A 17,375-nucleotide genomic window follows, 5' to 3' on the forward strand; every position below is an offset into this window, starting at 1 on the left:
GACAGGTGACGTGCGGTGCTTTGTAATGTAATAAGGTTCCCTTTTTTTCTCATGTAGAGTCAAGACTTCTACCCAATCGAATTCGAAGGGAATAATCTTACGCATCAATTCTCGATTGGAATGGGACACCTGTACTCGAATACCGTCGAGCGATCAACATTATCTTTCGGTACGTGTCGGTCACCAATCACGAGCGAGTTCGGGGGTTAGTACTGTCTTTTCCTCTTTGGCCAAACCTCACAGATAAGAAGATCATAATCTGCCAAACTAATTTTCGTCCTCCTAATGATGAAAGCCGCCACCATTTTTCAAACTCGCTGTAACCTTTTTTTTTTTTTTTAATCCCTCATCAAATCCGCTAATGAAGCCCTAGTTTTTTTCCAAATCTTGGAAAATCCTCGTGCCATTGACGCTACCCACCAGTTATGTTGCGTCTTATACCTTTCAAACTTTTTCCTGCTTCCCCTTACCTTCGCAGTAGAGGCAGAATTAGGGTTGGTAGCTCCTTTATTTTATTCATTTTATCTTATTTTCATGCTCTTTTTTGGGGCTCACGAGCTGCCTTTCCTTCTAATATCAACACGCCAAGAACATTTTCAAGACCAGATTCTTCTTCTCCGCTTCTTTCGTCCCCTCCTACGACCAACTGTTCACGCTTGATGGAAAGACATCAACTGCTGTTTCCACGCTCGACAGGTGCCATGACGCCGCCGTCGATGGCCTTCCCGTTTGTGTTTGAAGCGGGTGGTGGTGATCGTGTCCATAACGCCGGCTTCGGCGGCGATCTGATGGGCTCGTCCTTACATGGGTTCTTGGGATTGAAAGGCGCCGAAGCCGGGATGGTTCCGAGATCAAACGCTGAGCATGATGTTGCTCCTGGGAGCTCGGCGTGCGAGAGCGCTGAGAAAACGGGGAAGAGGAAGGGCGAGAAGAAGATCCGACGGCCGAGAATCGCTTTCCAGACCCGGAGTCAAGTGGATATACTCGACGATGGTTATCGATGGAGGAAGTATGGGCAAAAGGCAGTGAAGAACAACAGATTTCCCAGGTCTGTTACATTCTATCTTCTATGTTTACACAGTCCGTCCCTCTCACAAATGTTTCAGATCTCTTCTTCCCACGATTTATCTTTTCCTTTCTTCTTAAATTATACTTCCTTAGACATTAGAGAAGCGAAACGATTTTGGTTGCTGAAAGATGAAAAAGGAAAGGAAGATAATTCAAGCAAAAAAAAAAAAAAAAAGAGGAAGGGAAAATAGCTCGAGCCCTAATGTCGACACCTGGCTTTTCTAGGGTTTTGAGTGTTACGGGAAACAAATTAATGCATGCAAAGTGAGTAGAAATCAGAAATTCCTCAACAGAACCCATTGTATGTTCGTAGTTGGATGTTTTTAATGAATAACCATATCCCTAAAAGGTCTCCGGAGGGGAACATCTTAGCCTTCTTAGGTTATCGAATTAAGGCATAATCCTGGAGAAAATTATGATATGTTCAGTAATTAAGAAGATGCACGTAGTTGCATGATCATCGAGTGAAATTATCCCGAGAGACAGAAAGAGAGATCGCTTGTGAATTGATTCCTTGTCTCCTTGCTTTTCTTTTTACGACAATTGGGAAGTTTATCGTATGCCGAAGTTATACAATAGCCACACCAACTAGTACACACAGACACAACACAAACTGCATACAAATAAGCCATGATGTTCTCAAGGTGATTATATCTAAGTTTTTTTTTTTTTTTTGGTGATATTATTGCAAAAGAATGCACGTACATTTGGTAGTGACCATTAACGAATGATGGATCGTTCCTACAAGTTACATTACCAAATTTGAAGCTATGAACCAAGTTCTTAAGAGTGCATTCCAATCGTGTCATCCCTTGATGTTTTTACTGTATGTTCAAATTGATTGTACTTGCGTGCAATCATCATTCGGTTGATCATTCTATCGTCATTGCTCATTATCGGTATGTGCTTCTTGTTAGAATTAGAAGCACAAACACAACAAAATAAATAGTAAATGCGAGAAAGATAAATCGAGACATGAGATTTATCTCAGTTCATCATTAAACTAGAGCTACATCCAGCAAAGGTTCGACTATAGTTAGCACCCAAAGCCTCTTTGTGACAATTCTCAATTATAATATTCATGCCCCAAGTTCAAACTACCAATAAAATATGTGCTCAAGTTATAATATCATCCCCTGTACCTTCCTGTCGATGGGAGGTGCGAACCACATCCCAACATTTATAGTGAAAATCCTCTCCTTCATGCCAAAGATAATTCTAACCCTTCCTTGCTTATGAAACCTCTCTTCTATGCAAGTAAAACATCTAAAAACACCTCCACTTGCATGGACATTCAAATTATATTTACGTAACATTGGGCTAAAAGAACTACCCAGTACATGCATGTCTACTACATCAAGCAAAACCAGCAAAATCCAAGCGTTTGATATTATGTTCTAATTCTTTTTTTTTGGCAGAAGCTATTATCGCTGCACGCACCCGGGATGCAACGTGAAGAAGCAAGTCCAGAGGCTAACCAAGGACGACGGCGTGGTGGTGACCACCTACGAAGGTACTCACACCCATCCGATCCAAAAATCGACAGAGAACTTCGAAAACATCTTGAGCCAGATGCAGATCTACCCTCACTTTTAACTTTCTTTCAAGAACCTGCTCAATCTTAAGCCAACTTGACATGTCTTTCCGGCGTGCACATTGTAAAAAGATAACGACCTTCCATGAAATAAAGTCTTCGTAGATCGATGAATGGTTCGAGGGGCCGTAGAAATCTCACGTTCATGTGTTGGGGTTTTGCATTCACCGATCTGGATTTGTGAGCATGAATGATGAATTGTTGCTCATCATTATAAACTGCCTCCTTTTCTTGTAATTTACATACCATACAGAAGGGATTTCTAGGGTAGATTACTCAGAAAATATTTATTTCTTCCCTTCACCATGGGCTTGTGATTGGCTTTGTAAGGAGAACTTAATTGAGGGCACATTGGAGTTGTGTTCTTGGAGCTTGTGTACTATGCTAGACAGTGAAGTTCTATTTTCTTCAATCAAGCCTACATTTCTTGGGACAATGTCCATTTAGTTGAAGGTGTGGATAAGAAACAACTCTTTCCTATTTTAGTAGGTATGATCCCCATGTGGCATCAGTTAATTTTGGCTGAAAATCATCGGCGTGGACACCAACCGTCCCACGCGATACTGCCGACACTAAAGTGGACAATTCTTACATTTCTTAATGAACTTTTTGAATTTTATCAGATGGTTAATATTTGGGAAAAATTATCAAAAAAGTCCTAAACCTATTGCAATTGTGCAAATTCAGTTCTAAACTTTTTTTTTCCCCAATTCAATCCAAAATCTTTTGTGTTTGTGCCAATGCAATCCACTTGACCAATTTTGGCTTGTCGCCCGGCATTGACGTGAAATTTTTAAAATAATATCTTAATATTTTTTTCAATTATTTCCTTATTATTTTTTTATTTTTTAACAACTTGTTTCCTACCTTTTTTCTCTAACAAAAAAAGACAGAAAAAAGATAGGAAACAAATTATTAAAAATAAAAAAGTAAAAAATTTAAAAATTTGTATGTTCAAATATTATTAAAAATTATTCACATCAGTATCGGTCGCGTCACGCTAGCAATTTCCGATCAAAATTGGTCAAATGAATTGAATTGGAACAAATACGAAAATTTTAGGACTCAATTGACTTAATTATAATATGTTTATGACTTTTTTGATAACGTTTCCTTAATTTCCGAGAGAAACTGATGAGACGATGCTTTTATTCTACAGGACTCAATGTCCTAATAAGTGATTGATTCGTTTGGGGCTAATATCCATGGAACAGCTTAATCCCTTTCTCCGCTCAGACGCCCACGTGTCTCTTTTGTTGATTGATTCCTCGTTCACCGTTCAAACCCAATTGCAAAGATAAAACCCCGTCCAAGTTCACCGTGCTAGTGGTCAGCTGGACCGATTGCCCGTGGGATTGACCGGGCTGGAAACCGGAATCCACATCATGTGTTTCTACTTTTTTTGTCAATTGAGTTTGGAAAGGGTAGGAGTCGAGCCACTCCAACTCGACTTGGATCTTGATTTTTCATGCTTCGACTAAATTAATTCCATGTTTTCTCTAAATTTGGCGTGCGTTTTTTTTCGCATAAACTTAGTGTGTCGGTGTCCCGACGCTATCTTAATATATGATGTGTTTTCTTGAATATATATCTACAGTTGCGCAGAAAAAAAGTTTTCTTGATCAAGATCTGATTAATTTGTGCTCGGTTTCATTCTCAATGAGCAAAAATAAAAATAAAAATCATTATTTACATACCCGAGAAACAGAACAACCAAAAATCTAGCTAGTCTAGTTGTATGAATTCCTTCTTTATGGGGAAAAAACGCACTTCACAATTGTGAAGCCTTTGAGATGAACCCCTGCCTGTGGTCGCCAAATGCGGCCCGCTAACAAAGAAACGTACATATACTAAATTGTCTTTCAAAGATTTGTTTTAAGTCATACCCTCAAAAAATTGGTCCGTCCAATCTCTAACTCTTCTCTGTCTGATTTTTGGTCTACCTCCTTGCAGAGCTCGGGAGTCGAACCCACACATATGATTAGAGGTGTCAGTATGAGTATTTGACCTACTTTTATTCATTTGGATCACATATGAGTTCAGTATATGGGTTTAGGCTTATAAAGCTTATTAAAATATGGGTCTTGACGCAATCCATTTTCGACTCATGATTGTTAACTTCTCAAGTATTACTTGTAAATAGGCCTCAATTATATTAGTTTATCTTTTATATTCTATATTTTGTTATGAGTAAAAGAAAGAGAAAAACAAAACTAAAAAATGTAAAAAATGTTTTGGAACGCTGCCCGCCATCGCCATCGGCCCGCCAGCCACCGCTGCTCGCCGCCCCGTTTATGTGTGTGTATTGAGGGAGAAAATAATCACTTGAACTCGAACCCACAGGAAGGGCAGCAAAACACGTACCGGTAGTAAAGGATTATTATAAATTCACAGCTTACAATGGAAATTGAATCTGAAAAATCTTCAAATAACTAACTTCGAAAGATAAAAATAAAAATAAAAATAAAAAAGACTCATAAATTGATACAGCTGCACAACGCAATCGTTTCCATTTTGGTAGATACTGGATAGATTAAACCATCCGCGAAGCCAGTCACCCATGACAAAGAACAGCAGACTAGCAAAATTCAGCGGAAGAGTTACATTAGTTATGTAGACCCTGTACCTCCGGAGGCGACAATCCGAGGTCATAATCCTCCATCACCAACTTCTTCGTGATTGACTCAGGGAGCCACTCGGCCGCTGGAGGGGAAACACCGCCGTCTTATCGGCAGATTGCTTGATGTCTTATCGGCAAATTGGAGGTCCCGGCAGCGGCGGTGGCGCGCAGGCGGCGGTTGGTAGCGGGAGGAGGTGGTGGGCATGACGAGCGGGCGGTGGTGGGTAATAGTAATAAATTATGTTTACAAAAACACAAACAGAAGTTTAAACTTTCTTAGAAAAATTTTAAAAAAATTCAATTGCGTGTTTTTACAAAATCATTTTTCTTAATTAATTATAATAAATAAATATTTCATGATTTATTTAAATATAAAAGTATTTAAGTAATACGGATCGAGTCGGATATTTATTGGGTATGAGACGTTAAATTTGTATGGTATACAAATGAGTAAAAAAAACGGGTTAAATGGGTTAATATGAGTCGGATCATATTCGACCCGATCCGAGCTATCCATTTGACACTTCTATATATGATACTAGTATTCTCACCCTCCAATTCATTACCAGCAGGGCCGCACACGTATTCACCCCTCAAAGAATTGATAGCCATAACAAAAAAGAAGAAGAAGAAGAAGCTGTTGATAGAAAGATAAATAGCTAGTAACATGATTGCTGGTAACTTGCCGCCATTCTTATAAAGTTACATACTTTTTTGACAATTTGCAAGTTACTAAGTTTTATTTTTTTACCAATACCGTAAATTTATCAGCTCTTATATAAAATTACAATTTTTTTCCAGATTAAATTACTAACTAATTTTGAATTATTAACTCTCATTTGAATTGTTTGCCAACACCTATTTATTATTTAATTTACAACTTTTGAAATCATTTACTAACTCCTGTTTATCTTTCTCACAAACGGCTTAAACTTATCAACGATTATATAGACCTCAACATATATGTGTGTGGTTGTGTGTGTGTGACTTAAAACTTTCTTTCATTTGGTTACTATTAATTTACCAATTTTCATTTGAATTAGTTACTAACCTTTATTCCTTTCTGTAAAACTTTACCAACTTATCTATTAGTTACCTATTCTTATTTATGTTACTTTACCAACTCATATGTTAGTTACCTTATGTGTTTGGGATAGCTACACAATGGTCCCTGAATTTTGATACCAAGTGCAATGTTGTCCCTGAATTTTTAATTTCTTCAATGTGATTCCTAAACTTTAGCCTAGTGCCCAATATCGTCTATGCAGTTTTATTTTGTTAAATGTGATTGAACATGTAACGTAAGTTCAAGGATCACATTTAACACAAGAAATTCAGAGATCGTATGAAACAAATGAAAATTTCATGGATGTCATTTCATATTGACCTAAAATTCAAAGACCATATTATATATTTGATCAAAGTTTAGAAACTATTTGTATCATTTTCCTTATGCGTTGCTCAAGCCCGTTCCTCACATAAAACTTACATAACAATTTTCAGGTTAAGTAAGATCAAAGATGAGCCGGCTGGGCTTGCATATGTGAGGATATTGGGCAAGTTCGCCCGTTTATCTCTCGGGCTTGGGTGACCAACTAAACCGCCCACCCTTTGATCACCTCCACATTCACGTAGGCCTGCTCGGAAGACAGACAAAAATAAAAATAAAAATAAAAATCGATGAAGAGATTTTACTAAGTCAATCATCTTTGTAATGTATTCCATAGATAATTATACACGTTAAGTAGAGATTTTACTAAGCCTGAGCAGCTGATGCCGGTGGGTAAAGGTTGCACCGGTCCCCGCTCGCCTCCCTCAATCCCACATTTGGCATTAAGTAAATGAGAATCGAGTTCGAACCTAGGAAAAAAAGATCGATTCCTATATTGGCACGGCTCAATCAAACGAAAGAATTCAACCCAAAATGTCGAGAGCTTTTGATTTGATTGAACCGTGCCAACATATTAATCATCGCACAACAAGAAAATGCCGAGATCAATCAGCAGAGATTAACCCCATCGGGACCGTTATCGACGCATCCAAAAAAGTTCAGACCGTCGGAGCGCAATGCACGATCGTCGGGCTAGGTGAGCAAGCTCAGGAGATGACGAGAGGAGGATCAAGATGATGTTTGAGATGGAGAGAAGCAATCCGAGGGAGAGAAAGGAAGGAATAGAGAGTTGGGATATCTTGGCTTCATATATAGATCAAGAGAAGTGTGCTGTTCATAGAGAGAGAGAGAGAGAGAGAGAGAGATAGAATCGCTTCTTTAATCAATCTCGGTTCTTTTGCTAAAGCGGGTGAAAGGACAGCTTTTCGTTTTCTTTCTCTCGCACCTAACGTCGTTAACTCTGCATCTAATTTCGCCAACCTAAACGGCCAATCACACACTCTCTCTCTTCCTTCTTTCGTTGTTTCCAATCCATTGAATTATTGAGTCGCCGTCGGTGTCGTCGTAGCATCGTCCATGTATCTTCGTATAATTTCCTTTCTTGGATTCGAATTCTTAGGCTGCATTTGTCATGCGAAAAATGAATGATCGTGAAAACGTTTTTCTAAAAATGAATGCTTGTATCGTTTGCAAAAACGAATGGACTAAAAATATTTCTATCACCCACGAAAATGTCCAGACATAAATTGTCGTTGATAGTGCAAACATTTTTTGTCGACTCTTCATTTCTAGCGATACAAGCGATCATCTTTAGGAAAATATTTTCCAAAATCATTCATCTCCGCGAAACAAACGAAACCTTAATATAGGGCAATTCGCCTACAATGTGAATGAGCAATGTAGGTCCACGAGAAAGCAGCAAGCGTAGCGACGCGACAATTATTTGATGGTGTGCGTAGCCACGGTAAAAACAAATCGATGTAATGTAGTGTCTACATCATTTGCGGGCACGGTTGATTTCGCACAAGGCAACTATGATATTGCAATTGCGCGAGAGTTTCTTTTTGGAAAAAGTTGTTGGAAACTTTATCAATTCGTTGCGAATTATTGATTTGGGGAAAAAAAATTGGGCTTATCAAGTGTGAGAATGTGTTATGTGACTAACGCATAATCTCTCATTCAGACAAACAAAGAGAGAAGGCATAGGTTAAGCCTGTTGGATCTTTCAAAGTGTCACGACGTTTCCGAGCTTAGCACATTGATCTCGGTCAACGGAGGGTGCCTTAGTTTGGCCGATCGATTTGGACGGGTCGGGTCGATCTTGTCGCTGGACGATAGGCCTGGGAAGAATGAAACCATTTGAGATTATTTGGGCCTAGGCCCATTTTCAGTGTGTCTGATCCCGAAGGTCTGATTTTGTGGGCTTTTGGAATGAGAATGAGGTCACATTTTGCAAAGATACAATAGGGACAACAATGTCAAATTATCTTTATTTTTTTACCCCACTTTTTTTTAAAATTTATTTATCGTGGCATTACATATCGAAACAGATTGGTCGCTCCTAAATTTATTTGTAATATGATAGAATAATTAAGTATTAAACCATGCATTTATCCAATATTTTCATAACAATTAACAATAGTCCTACAAAATCTCATTTAATGGCTTCGCGGGACATGCAAATCATACCATTGTCCCTCTTTTTCTTTCTTGTTTTCGAGTCAAAAATGAACTTTTGACATTGACATAATGCACCAATCATACTTAATTCTTGCGTGGAATTCCATCGATAAAACAATGAGCACCATCTACCGACTTAGGGGCCTCTCTGACCACCTTAACTCTCGATCGATGCCTCGATGCAGCGAATTGGACTCGATATAATCTTCACCGATCCTAGAGGCGAATATCTTAGCCGATTCTTCCCGATCGCCTAAAACGAGGTGATCGTATAGTCTATTCACTTTGACCTCATCCACATGCGCTGTTTTTGTATTTATCCATTCACTTTCACCTTATCCACACCACAATATGCATTTTCTTTCGACTCACAACAATGATATTGGATTAAGGGTGTTTTCTTAACGAGCGATTCAATGTTGTAGCAACGATAAACGTTCCCTTCCTTGTTCCAACATCGCATCCTAATTCCATTGCTAATCCTAATCCAAGTAGATCGTGTGGAAAAGCGTCGTCACTTGTCGGACCACAAATATATTCTCAACTTTATAGAAAAAAAAATAAAAAGAAAAGAAAAAAAAAAGGAAAAAGGAGATGATCCCTTCTAAAGGTATTCAGCCGTGCACCAGTCAAAGTACGACGGTAACCTTTTCCAATATTTTGCTTTAATGGCAAGGCCCCATTTGGCAAATGGCAATTGGCAATCTTATTCGACGAAATCAATGTTCAATTTTCATCTGTAAAAGAAACGAATGGTGATACGGTTCATCCTAAAGAACCAAAAGGGAAAATGAAGAGAGGCTGTGATCTGATATGGCGTTGGGGAGAAGCCCCCTGGGAGATTTGGGCATCTCTCTTTTCCTCCACTTTCGTGCCCACTTGAACCGGGTTGGACCGCGACGGATCGAGCAGGTTTCCGGGGAATATCTTATCCTGGAACGCTGGGCGGCTTTTTATCGCTGTCCAGTGCGTGTCCGAGTAAAGCAAACACCGCAACTTGGAGAGGATCCTTAACCGACCGCAGCCTGTGCTTTCACAGGAAAGTGCGAAGGGCTCCGATACTCGACAGAGACATCATTCACATCCCAAAACCCAATACACGAACCTGAAAGCTCGGGGCGTTTCCTATCTTTGCTTGTGTATTATTAGCTGATGACATCTTTGGTTTTTGCTGCTCGACTAAGCGGAACGAATGACTGGTTTGAGCCACTGGAATATGCTTCCGAGTTTGAACACTGCTAGAGCAGTGCGATCATAGGCCAGGAGTCTTAGGTTCCTTATTCCAGTCCATATTCTGTGAAATTGATGGACCGGTGGGATGATCCATTCCTGAGATTCTCATTCCTGACGCTGAACCGTCCCTGAAGCCCAAGGAAAACCAGCACTAGATCGTTCTACCTAGGTTTTGTTTCTCGTCTAATCTATGATAAATTCCTGAGATTCTCATTCCTGACACTGAACTGTTCGAGCGGCTGACGGAGAACAAACCATTAATCGTTCCAGTTAGGTTTGTCTTGTCTAATCAAAGCACTTGCTCGTTCGCTCTCGGTACATGGACCACGGCATGTCTGGCATTCACTATCTGTGAAAGTAGTGCACAGATACTTCAACAACATGAGATAAGATCAATCTCAGAAAAGGGAACAAAAAAAAATGTTAGTCCTCGCAGGCGCGCGACTCTCGTGCTTCTGAAAAAGTAGCTAACATGAGGACAGCTTCGTGAGGCTCTCCTGCGGACAACTAGAGCGCAAACTGTTCATGAAAAAGCATATCTTGCAACCTTATGCTATTAGCGAAGTCTCCTAAGACACCAAAACATCGAACCATGAACGAATCCTCGGTCTAGGATTGATTCCTGATTCCCCTCCCCCAATCCATTCATATCTGAACAGTCGTATCCACTTAAAAATATCAAAAGCATAATCTCAGAAAGTTGTTTAAAGACCCCAAATCAATCATCAGGCTCTTGTTAACTTTGATTTTAAGATAAATCTGATTCAAGATATCTCAATGGAGGGACCACAACAGCAACTAGCAAATTTATCATTCTCAGTGTCTATCCGAAAACCCCGTTAACTAAAGAAGTCGGCCCAAGCATCCACTATATATATCCACTTCTGGTACCACAGCTTGTACTCACTAGCTAAATCCGCACCATCTCTCATCTCAAGACCTAAAACTACACAGATTTTGATCAGCATGGACTCGGGCAGCAAGTGTCGGGGCTTCATCAAGGCGAAACTGGGGCTGCCATTCTATAAGGCGGCCAAACTGCCGGCCTCGGGGGTGCAGTACAGCAGTAAAGTCACTTCGAGGCAGTCGTCTCCGTCGGCTGCCACGACCACGGTGGCTTTCGTGGTCCGCCAGGACGTGATTTCCCAGCCGAAGGCGCAGAGGGTTTCCTACATGGTACCTGACAAGGGCTACGACTCGATAGGCCAGTTCGATACGGTGTTCAGCATGCCTGGCGACGAGAGCGTTGATCTGAAGGCCGCAAATTACATTGCTTCTGTGCAGGAGCGCTTCAAGCTCGAGCGAGTCAACTCCGAGAAAAAGAAAACCGAGGTCGTCTCCTAGTGGCCGCCAATGTCATTCATTATTACTAGTCCTGAACAAGTGAACAATGCTAATTCTAAGTTTACTTTGTAGAGTCGCATGGTCATTGTGATCTGCAATTCCGACTAGAGTCCCAAGTTACTATTGTATGAATACTTTTGTCTGGTGGAATAGCTGTTCGAAAATTTGTTAAGTCTTTGCATTGACTGGTGACCTTCAAGGATCTGCTAGTTCTAACTATTGTTCATTTCCTCGGCCATTGGTGTTGCTACTATTGCAAGTCTGAAGAACATATCAGAATCAGATCCCAGTAAAATTTGCTTCCCAGCATTCGATAGTCGCTTAACTTGAACCCGGCCACACTGGTTGTGCTAGCGCATCAAAGTAGGTCATTATATTATGAGTCTAAACCGGGATTAAAACTAGATGGCGAAGTGGATGGGGGAAAAAGCCAAACCTTCCAGTTCTGGTGATTGGTTAGCTTTGAAATGAACGAGACCTAAGAATTACATGAACACATGATGTTGTGAACCGCGCAATTTTTATAACCCATCTGATCAAGTGCAGGACATATAAATGAACTGCACTAATTGGACAGCGAGCTAAGTGTTTGTACTAAGTAACATTATTGCAGCAATTGATGTGCACTTCCTATGTGCTGCATGGTAGACAGACAGCTCTTCTTCCAGGAATCACTTCAGGGGCGTTATTAGTCCAGTGGGTTCAAATTTTAAATGGATTTTAAGATGTTCCTTCGAGGTGTTAGTGGTCCAAACCAGGGGATGGGGGTAAATCATTTTCCCCTGAACTGCTTGCTCGTTCTTTAGCATTTAGAATTCGCCAGAGTTACCTTTTACTCATCACTCCCACTTCCGTGCACAAGAAGCTACCATCAGGGAAGGAGAAAAGAAGAATCTCATCCTTCCTTTCCAAGGTTCTTTGCAAACACTGTGCTTGGGAGGGCTGAGCAGGGCTCTGGCAAAAAAAGTAACGGTTCCATCTTACTTCCTGGCTCTGCGAAACTCCTCTCGAATGGACTCATGCTAAATCCGAGTTTTTTCGGAAACATGACTCCAAAGCCTGAGAATCAAAACAGCTTCGCTCGTGCTAGGGTCTCCTCCATCTTCATTTCAAGTTCAAGCATGGAGGGCCCTGGCGAAGCCAATGGTCAGACCCTGCCGAGCCTATAACCCATTCTGCCAGCAAGAAGAGAACAGCTACGCCGGTCCTGCAACTGTCATGTGTCCACAAAACACCCTTACTAAAAATTACAAGTGTTCTTCAAGTTAACAGCCGTAGTTGCTCTACTACAACAATACCAAACAACAAACAACCTCTAATATTTCTCATTCCAGTAGGTCCCAACAAAACCTTTTTGTTGCTAAAAGATGTGTCATGGGTAAGGAACACCTTACTTTCGTTACTTGCAGGGACGTTGCATCTTCAGGGCTTTCGTGGAAAAGTAAGAATCAAAGTGAATGACATGAAAAACGCGATTCGATCAGTTCTTCTGATGCATGCTGGGCAATGATGCAAGCCGACAAGCAAAAAAAACCTCCCTCTCTGTAAAAAAGAACAATACTCTCGGAAGTTGATCCAATAATGTACGGATGAGTAAGACATAAGGCTCAAATAGATTGTTTTCTTGTCCCTTGAACTCGGGCTGTGCTGTGTTGGGTTGAGTTGAAGAGGAATGAGGAAAAGGAAGGTGCAGTTGAAGCAGATCGAGGACAAGAACAACTGGGAGCTGATCTTCTCCAGGAGAAGCAAAGGGCTCTTCAAGAAAGCCCAGGAGCTCGTGGTCCTCTTGCCACTTTCAGGTCCCTCTCCTCTTCTTCTCCGGCAAAGGCAAGCTGTATGAATACCGTAGCGTCAACGGGTAACCGTACTACCATAGGTTACGTGGGTGCTGAGTTCAAGATAGAGATTCACTATTAACTTACTTTTTCATGTGACTGAATTAGCATTTGATGTATGCTACCATTCCCGATAGGGAATGACTATCGTCGTTACTAATGAAGGATCGTGATCGATTAAATAAGTGGAATCCGTCGGTGTTTGTACATCTACTCTTCCCGCAGTTTAAAGAGAATCCTCGAGCACCAAACAGATCCACACGAATAAAAAAAGGGTTGAGTGCAGGATCATCATAGAAGTCGAGGTAAAAGTCCATTGTTGTTAAACATGGAGCAGAAGTTACAAACAGAAAATTACATGTGACGATAGACAATGACGTTATGGGCAATCAGGAAGATTAAAGTTCCCTCAGTGAACTGCAATATGAAATGCACACTACCTCGCGCCCGGTTGAATGAACTTTGTATCAAGTCGAAGCGTTTATCGAAGCCTTCTTTTAATTTGTCAGGAGCAACAAAGAGCTCAGGAGGGCTCTGATGAGTTTCTTAACATGGTTCGGCGGCACCGGCAACTGAATCGATGTATTTCGGTGACCTGCCCAAGCTGGGCCACAGCACACTGATCGATTCATTCATGCTTTGTCCCAGGCACCTCGAACACAGGACCGACAGCAGCTAGGTCTAGAGGGAAGTCAGATGAATTGGCTATCACGGAGCTCGCACAGGTAGAATAACCGCTTGATGATACACGAAGACCAACTGATGCTAGAAAAGATCAGTTCCACTGAATCCTTCCCTTTTTATTTTTATCTCTTCGATCTAGGGTGTGACAATCATAAGTAGCTCCCAGGATTTTGCCTTTTTGTCATCTCAAGTCGCAAGTTCTCAACCAAGACAGCTGACAGAGGCGGACATAGACCTCTGTATTTGTCCTGTTAGACGAAAGCTTATGCATTGCAAATGCTGCATTGGGAGGAAAAGATACAGAAGAAGTGTCATCCCAGAACTGTGCTTCCTCCAAAAGTATTCACTCAACATCATATCATGTCATTCTTGAAATTTATATAACGCAGCAAGCCACTTCCATGACAAAATGTGCTTATAATTAGGTAATTATTTATAGAAATGAAGTGGGTCATTATGTATAAAATGTTGAGATGTCGGTTCATATTCCCCATCAACGGGAAAGTACGGAAATCCTTTGCTGGATATATAAATGTCAACAATTATATACTGTGAAAATTTCGTGTGTTTAGGATTAAAAATAATCACAGTGCACATGTTCAACAAAGTTTAGAAATTTTTTTTTTTTTTGGGTCAAAACATTTAAGTTTAAATTAAGTGAAAACGAAAAGTGCAAGTCAATGAGAAAGCTCTGTGACCAAAAAAAAAATGAGAAAGCTCGGTAATGGCCAGTGAGCAGTGCATGCCGGGCGAGGCACGGCCCAGTAACTCAGGCCCGGCCCTTTTTGTTCCAGGCCAGGCATGGCCAGTTATCCGTGTCGGCCCGCATTCCAGGCCCGGCCCCGCACGGCGCAAGATCATGCGGTGGGTGGGCACACATCCCGAGCATCACCGACCAACCAACGTCGTCATCTCCGGCGAGCTCTCTCGCTCTCTCTCTCTCTCTCTCAGAGTCGGAGGGATCGACAAGTTCAGCTCAGGCCATCGTCTCGAATCTCTGAACTTCTCTTCCGATTGCGTGACCTCTCTTCACGAGGGCCGGTAAATCGAAGCACGAACAATGAGAAGCTCAAATGCGCAAGACGATCGGTCAAGGGCGTTGCACGAGCTCTGCTCGATGATCGCCCACATCATGAAGTTCCCTCCCCCGAATGCGCTCCCGGTGGCCGCCTCCACTTCGGGGCAGCCGCGTCTCGCCATTGCGTCGATGGCGCAGGTCTCTCCGGCCGCTTCCGCCTCGCTCTTCGTGGGGATTTCTCTGGCTCTAATGCTCTTCGGGTCGGTCACGTTTGTGATCGGGCTCATTTTGATGCCATGGGTCGTCCTTCTGGTTTTGTTCTTTTACGTGGCGGGAATGGTGTCCGCTCTGTCTGTGTTGGCTCGGGCTATACCGTGCTCCGCCTCTTCGCTGCGCGGCGTGGCCTATAAGGTAGCTTCTCTTTCGACCAGATTGCTTTCTCAATTTAAGAAGTGAAAAGTATCTTTTTGATTACTCTATCATTCGCTGGGATTTTTAATTATTTAGCTTGGTGGGTGCTCCTGTTTTGCTGGATAAAAAATCTATTAGACGGAGTTATAGAGGACCTTTTGAACTCTTGGAAACTAGTTTTTTGATCGGTTGTGTATAATGCTGAAAAGAAGAGGGCCACGTAATTTGCTCTGTCTTTGTCGGCAACTGTTCTGCCGATCGGGAAATTTCCATCGAGCCGAGACGTGCAGCCAGCCAGATGATGGATTGAGAGGCGGAACGTTGAACTCTTGTTCGAGGTCAGCTCGATCGGTTTGCTCGTGACAAGTTTTAGCGGATGATGCATGCTGTATGACTTGGCTTGCAAGTTTCAAAGGGAAGGCGGCCAATCTTGTGTGCTTTCTCCATTGTCGCATAGCATTCTCATTTGACTGATTCTGTCCCCATTTTGTGGAAAGGCGGTTAGGGTCCTGGTGTGTGCTTCTCGTGTTGCTTATCACCTAAGCCATGGTAGGGGCAAATCTCCATGTTTAAAGCCAAAACAACATAAAGAGCCCCGTAACACAGAAAAATGAGAGAATTTTTTTGCCTTTTTTATTGTACTAATTGCCAATGCCACTCTGCACCTCCAGTTCTTTGTGAATTACCAAAATGAAAGGTCGAACTACTTTAGCGAATCTCAGGAAAGAGTTTGGTCTGCGACGCACGACTTCTTCGGTGGGTTTGTTCATCTGATTAATGGCAGGAAATGGAGCGAAGATTGTTCAGTAGAGCTCTGAATGCAGGAAACTCAGCTGGAACTTGGATGGTTGTATTCTTGGGTGAGTTCCTGGTCTTGGGCAGGAACGTAGGAAGAGGTTGTGGGTTGATCGTTTGGAGGCCTTGGAACATCCTGCACTAGTTGCCAATCTACTTGAGTCTGCTTTTGGAGAGCGCCAGTGTGATGTAATCAGTCGCTGGCCTTAAATATATGCTTTTAGAACGGCATTGGTTTTGGTTGTTTTGTTGGATTTATGGTCGTAGAAATGTCTAGACCCGAAACTGATGCAGCCAGAACAAGGTTACCATGTAGTCAAAGTCGGTCGGAGTCTCGACTCCACCATGTTACCCTGAGACGTAAACCCTGCTGATTTTTCTGTGACTTCTTTAAGGAAAGTTCAGACCTCCCCCAATCTGCAAGGCTAGCAAAAGCAGCTTTTTTGATGTATCAATAATGGGGAGTTGTGGAAATAAATAAAAGATGCTTCTTTGATCTCTTAAAGCAAACCCCACTACTGTCATGGCATACTTTGCTTCGCTATTAAACCGGGAGTGTCCTCTGACACCAAGTTTGGCATCCTCCATGTGCTTCTCTGCTAAGAAATTTCATTCCTCTCTACTTATTGGGAAGCTGCATTTCTTATAACCCAAATTCAAGAGCAAACAACTGATTACACAGTTGCTGATTTTGTGGGGGTACAGAGAGAGAGAGAGAGAGATATGTCTGCTGATTGGGGGCCGGTTGTTGTAGCGGTGGTTTTGTTCATACTGTTGTCACCGGGATTGCTGTTCCAGTTACCGGCGAGAGCGAGGGTGGTGGAGTTCGGGAACATGGCAACAAGTGGTATCTCCATCCTGGTTCATGCTATCTTGTATTTTTGCATACTCACCATCCTGATCGTGGCAATCGGCATTCACATCCATGTCAGTTGATCCTCGCTAGGCGGTGGCGGCGGCTCAACACCGAAAGCTGATTTCTCCGGAGCGCTGCCTTCAATCATGGATATCTTTTAGTGCTGTTTATTTTCTCTTGTTATTTCTTCATATAAGATTCCCTTTTACTGTTTTCTTCAAGGCAAATATTCAGCTAGGCCATACAAGGAAGCTCTAACACAGAAACAGAGTTCCCCTGCCTAGGTCATACTTGTAATCCATTGGATGAGGCTGTCTTTTTCTTTTCTCAACTGTTATGAAACCTT

The 17,375-nt window shown here is 41.8% G+C and overlaps 3 protein-coding genes across 7 annotated transcripts; all 3 read left to right on the plus strand.

Moving 5' to 3' along the window:
- The first annotated feature begins 580 nt into the window (after positions 1-580).
- On the plus strand, positions 581-3,014 carry LOC115751151 (probable WRKY transcription factor 75). The gene is made up of 2 exons (XM_030688897.2): positions 581-1,048; positions 2,487-3,014. The coding sequence occupies exons 1-2, from the start codon at positions 660-662 to the stop codon at positions 2,662-2,664; spliced, it is 567 nt and encodes a 188-aa protein (XP_030544757.1). The 5' UTR covers positions 581-659; the 3' UTR covers positions 2,665-3,014.
- Positions 3,015-7,503: 4,489 nt separating this feature from the next.
- Positions 7,504-17,360, plus strand: LOC115751103. Of its 3 annotated transcripts, none has more exons than XM_048272172.1 (2): positions 7,504-7,537; positions 16,877-17,360. In XM_048272172.1, the coding sequence occupies exon 2, from the start codon at positions 16,897-16,899 to the stop codon at positions 17,107-17,109; it is 213 nt and encodes a 70-aa protein (XP_048128129.1). In that variant the 5' UTR covers positions 7,504-7,537; positions 16,877-16,896; the 3' UTR covers positions 17,110-17,360. The 3 variants fall into 3 exon arrangements, 2 of the variants coding, with proteins under 2 accessions (XP_048128129.1, XP_048128130.1); XM_048272173.1 differs by having other exon boundaries at positions 7,519-7,541; XR_004016575.2 differs by lacking the exon at positions 7,504-7,537 and having other exon boundaries at positions 16,439-17,231; positions 17,330-17,360.
- On the plus strand, positions 14,769-15,893 carry LOC115751161. Of its 3 annotated transcripts, none has more exons than XM_048272170.1 (2): positions 14,769-15,400; positions 15,638-15,893. In XM_048272170.1, exons 1-2 carry the CDS (start codon positions 15,010-15,012, stop codon positions 15,739-15,741), a joined length of 495 nt encoding a protein of 164 aa, XP_048128127.1. In that variant the 5' UTR covers positions 14,769-15,009; the 3' UTR covers positions 15,742-15,893. The 3 variants fall into 3 exon arrangements, with proteins under 3 accessions (XP_048128127.1, XP_048128126.1, XP_030544776.1); XM_048272169.1 differs by having other exon boundaries at positions 14,769-15,397; positions 15,635-15,893; XM_030688916.2 differs by having other exon boundaries at positions 14,769-15,378; positions 15,636-15,893.
- Positions 17,361-17,375: the final 15 nt, after the last annotated feature.

Source organism: Rhodamnia argentea, chromosome 11 (assembly GCF_020921035.1).
Source record: "Rhodamnia argentea isolate NSW1041297 chromosome 11, ASM2092103v1, whole genome shotgun sequence".
In the NCBI taxonomy this organism is placed as follows: domain Eukaryota; kingdom Viridiplantae; phylum Streptophyta; class Magnoliopsida; order Myrtales; family Myrtaceae; genus Rhodamnia; species Rhodamnia argentea.

Bases quoted from the DNA above. Each gene is read 5' to 3' on its own strand.
- LOC115751161 (XM_048272170.1), top strand. From the start codon at position 15,010: ATGAGAAGCTCAAATGCGCAAGACGATCGGTCAAGGGCGTTGCACGAG. The intron at 15,401-15,637 runs TGCTTTCTCAAT...TGTTCTGCCGAT, and splicing joins AGCTTCTCTTTCGACCAGAT to CGGGAAATTTCCATCGAGCC.
- LOC115751103 (XM_048272172.1), top strand. From the start codon at position 16,897: ATGTCTGCTGATTGGGGGCCGGTTGTTGTAGCGGTGGTTTTGTTCATA.
- LOC115751151 (XM_030688897.2), top strand. From the start codon at position 660: ATGGAAAGACATCAACTGCTGTTTCCACGCTCGACAGGTGCCATGACG. The intron at 1,049-2,486 runs GTCTGTTACATT...TTTTTTTGGCAG, and splicing joins AAGAACAACAGATTTCCCAG to AAGCTATTATCGCTGCACGC.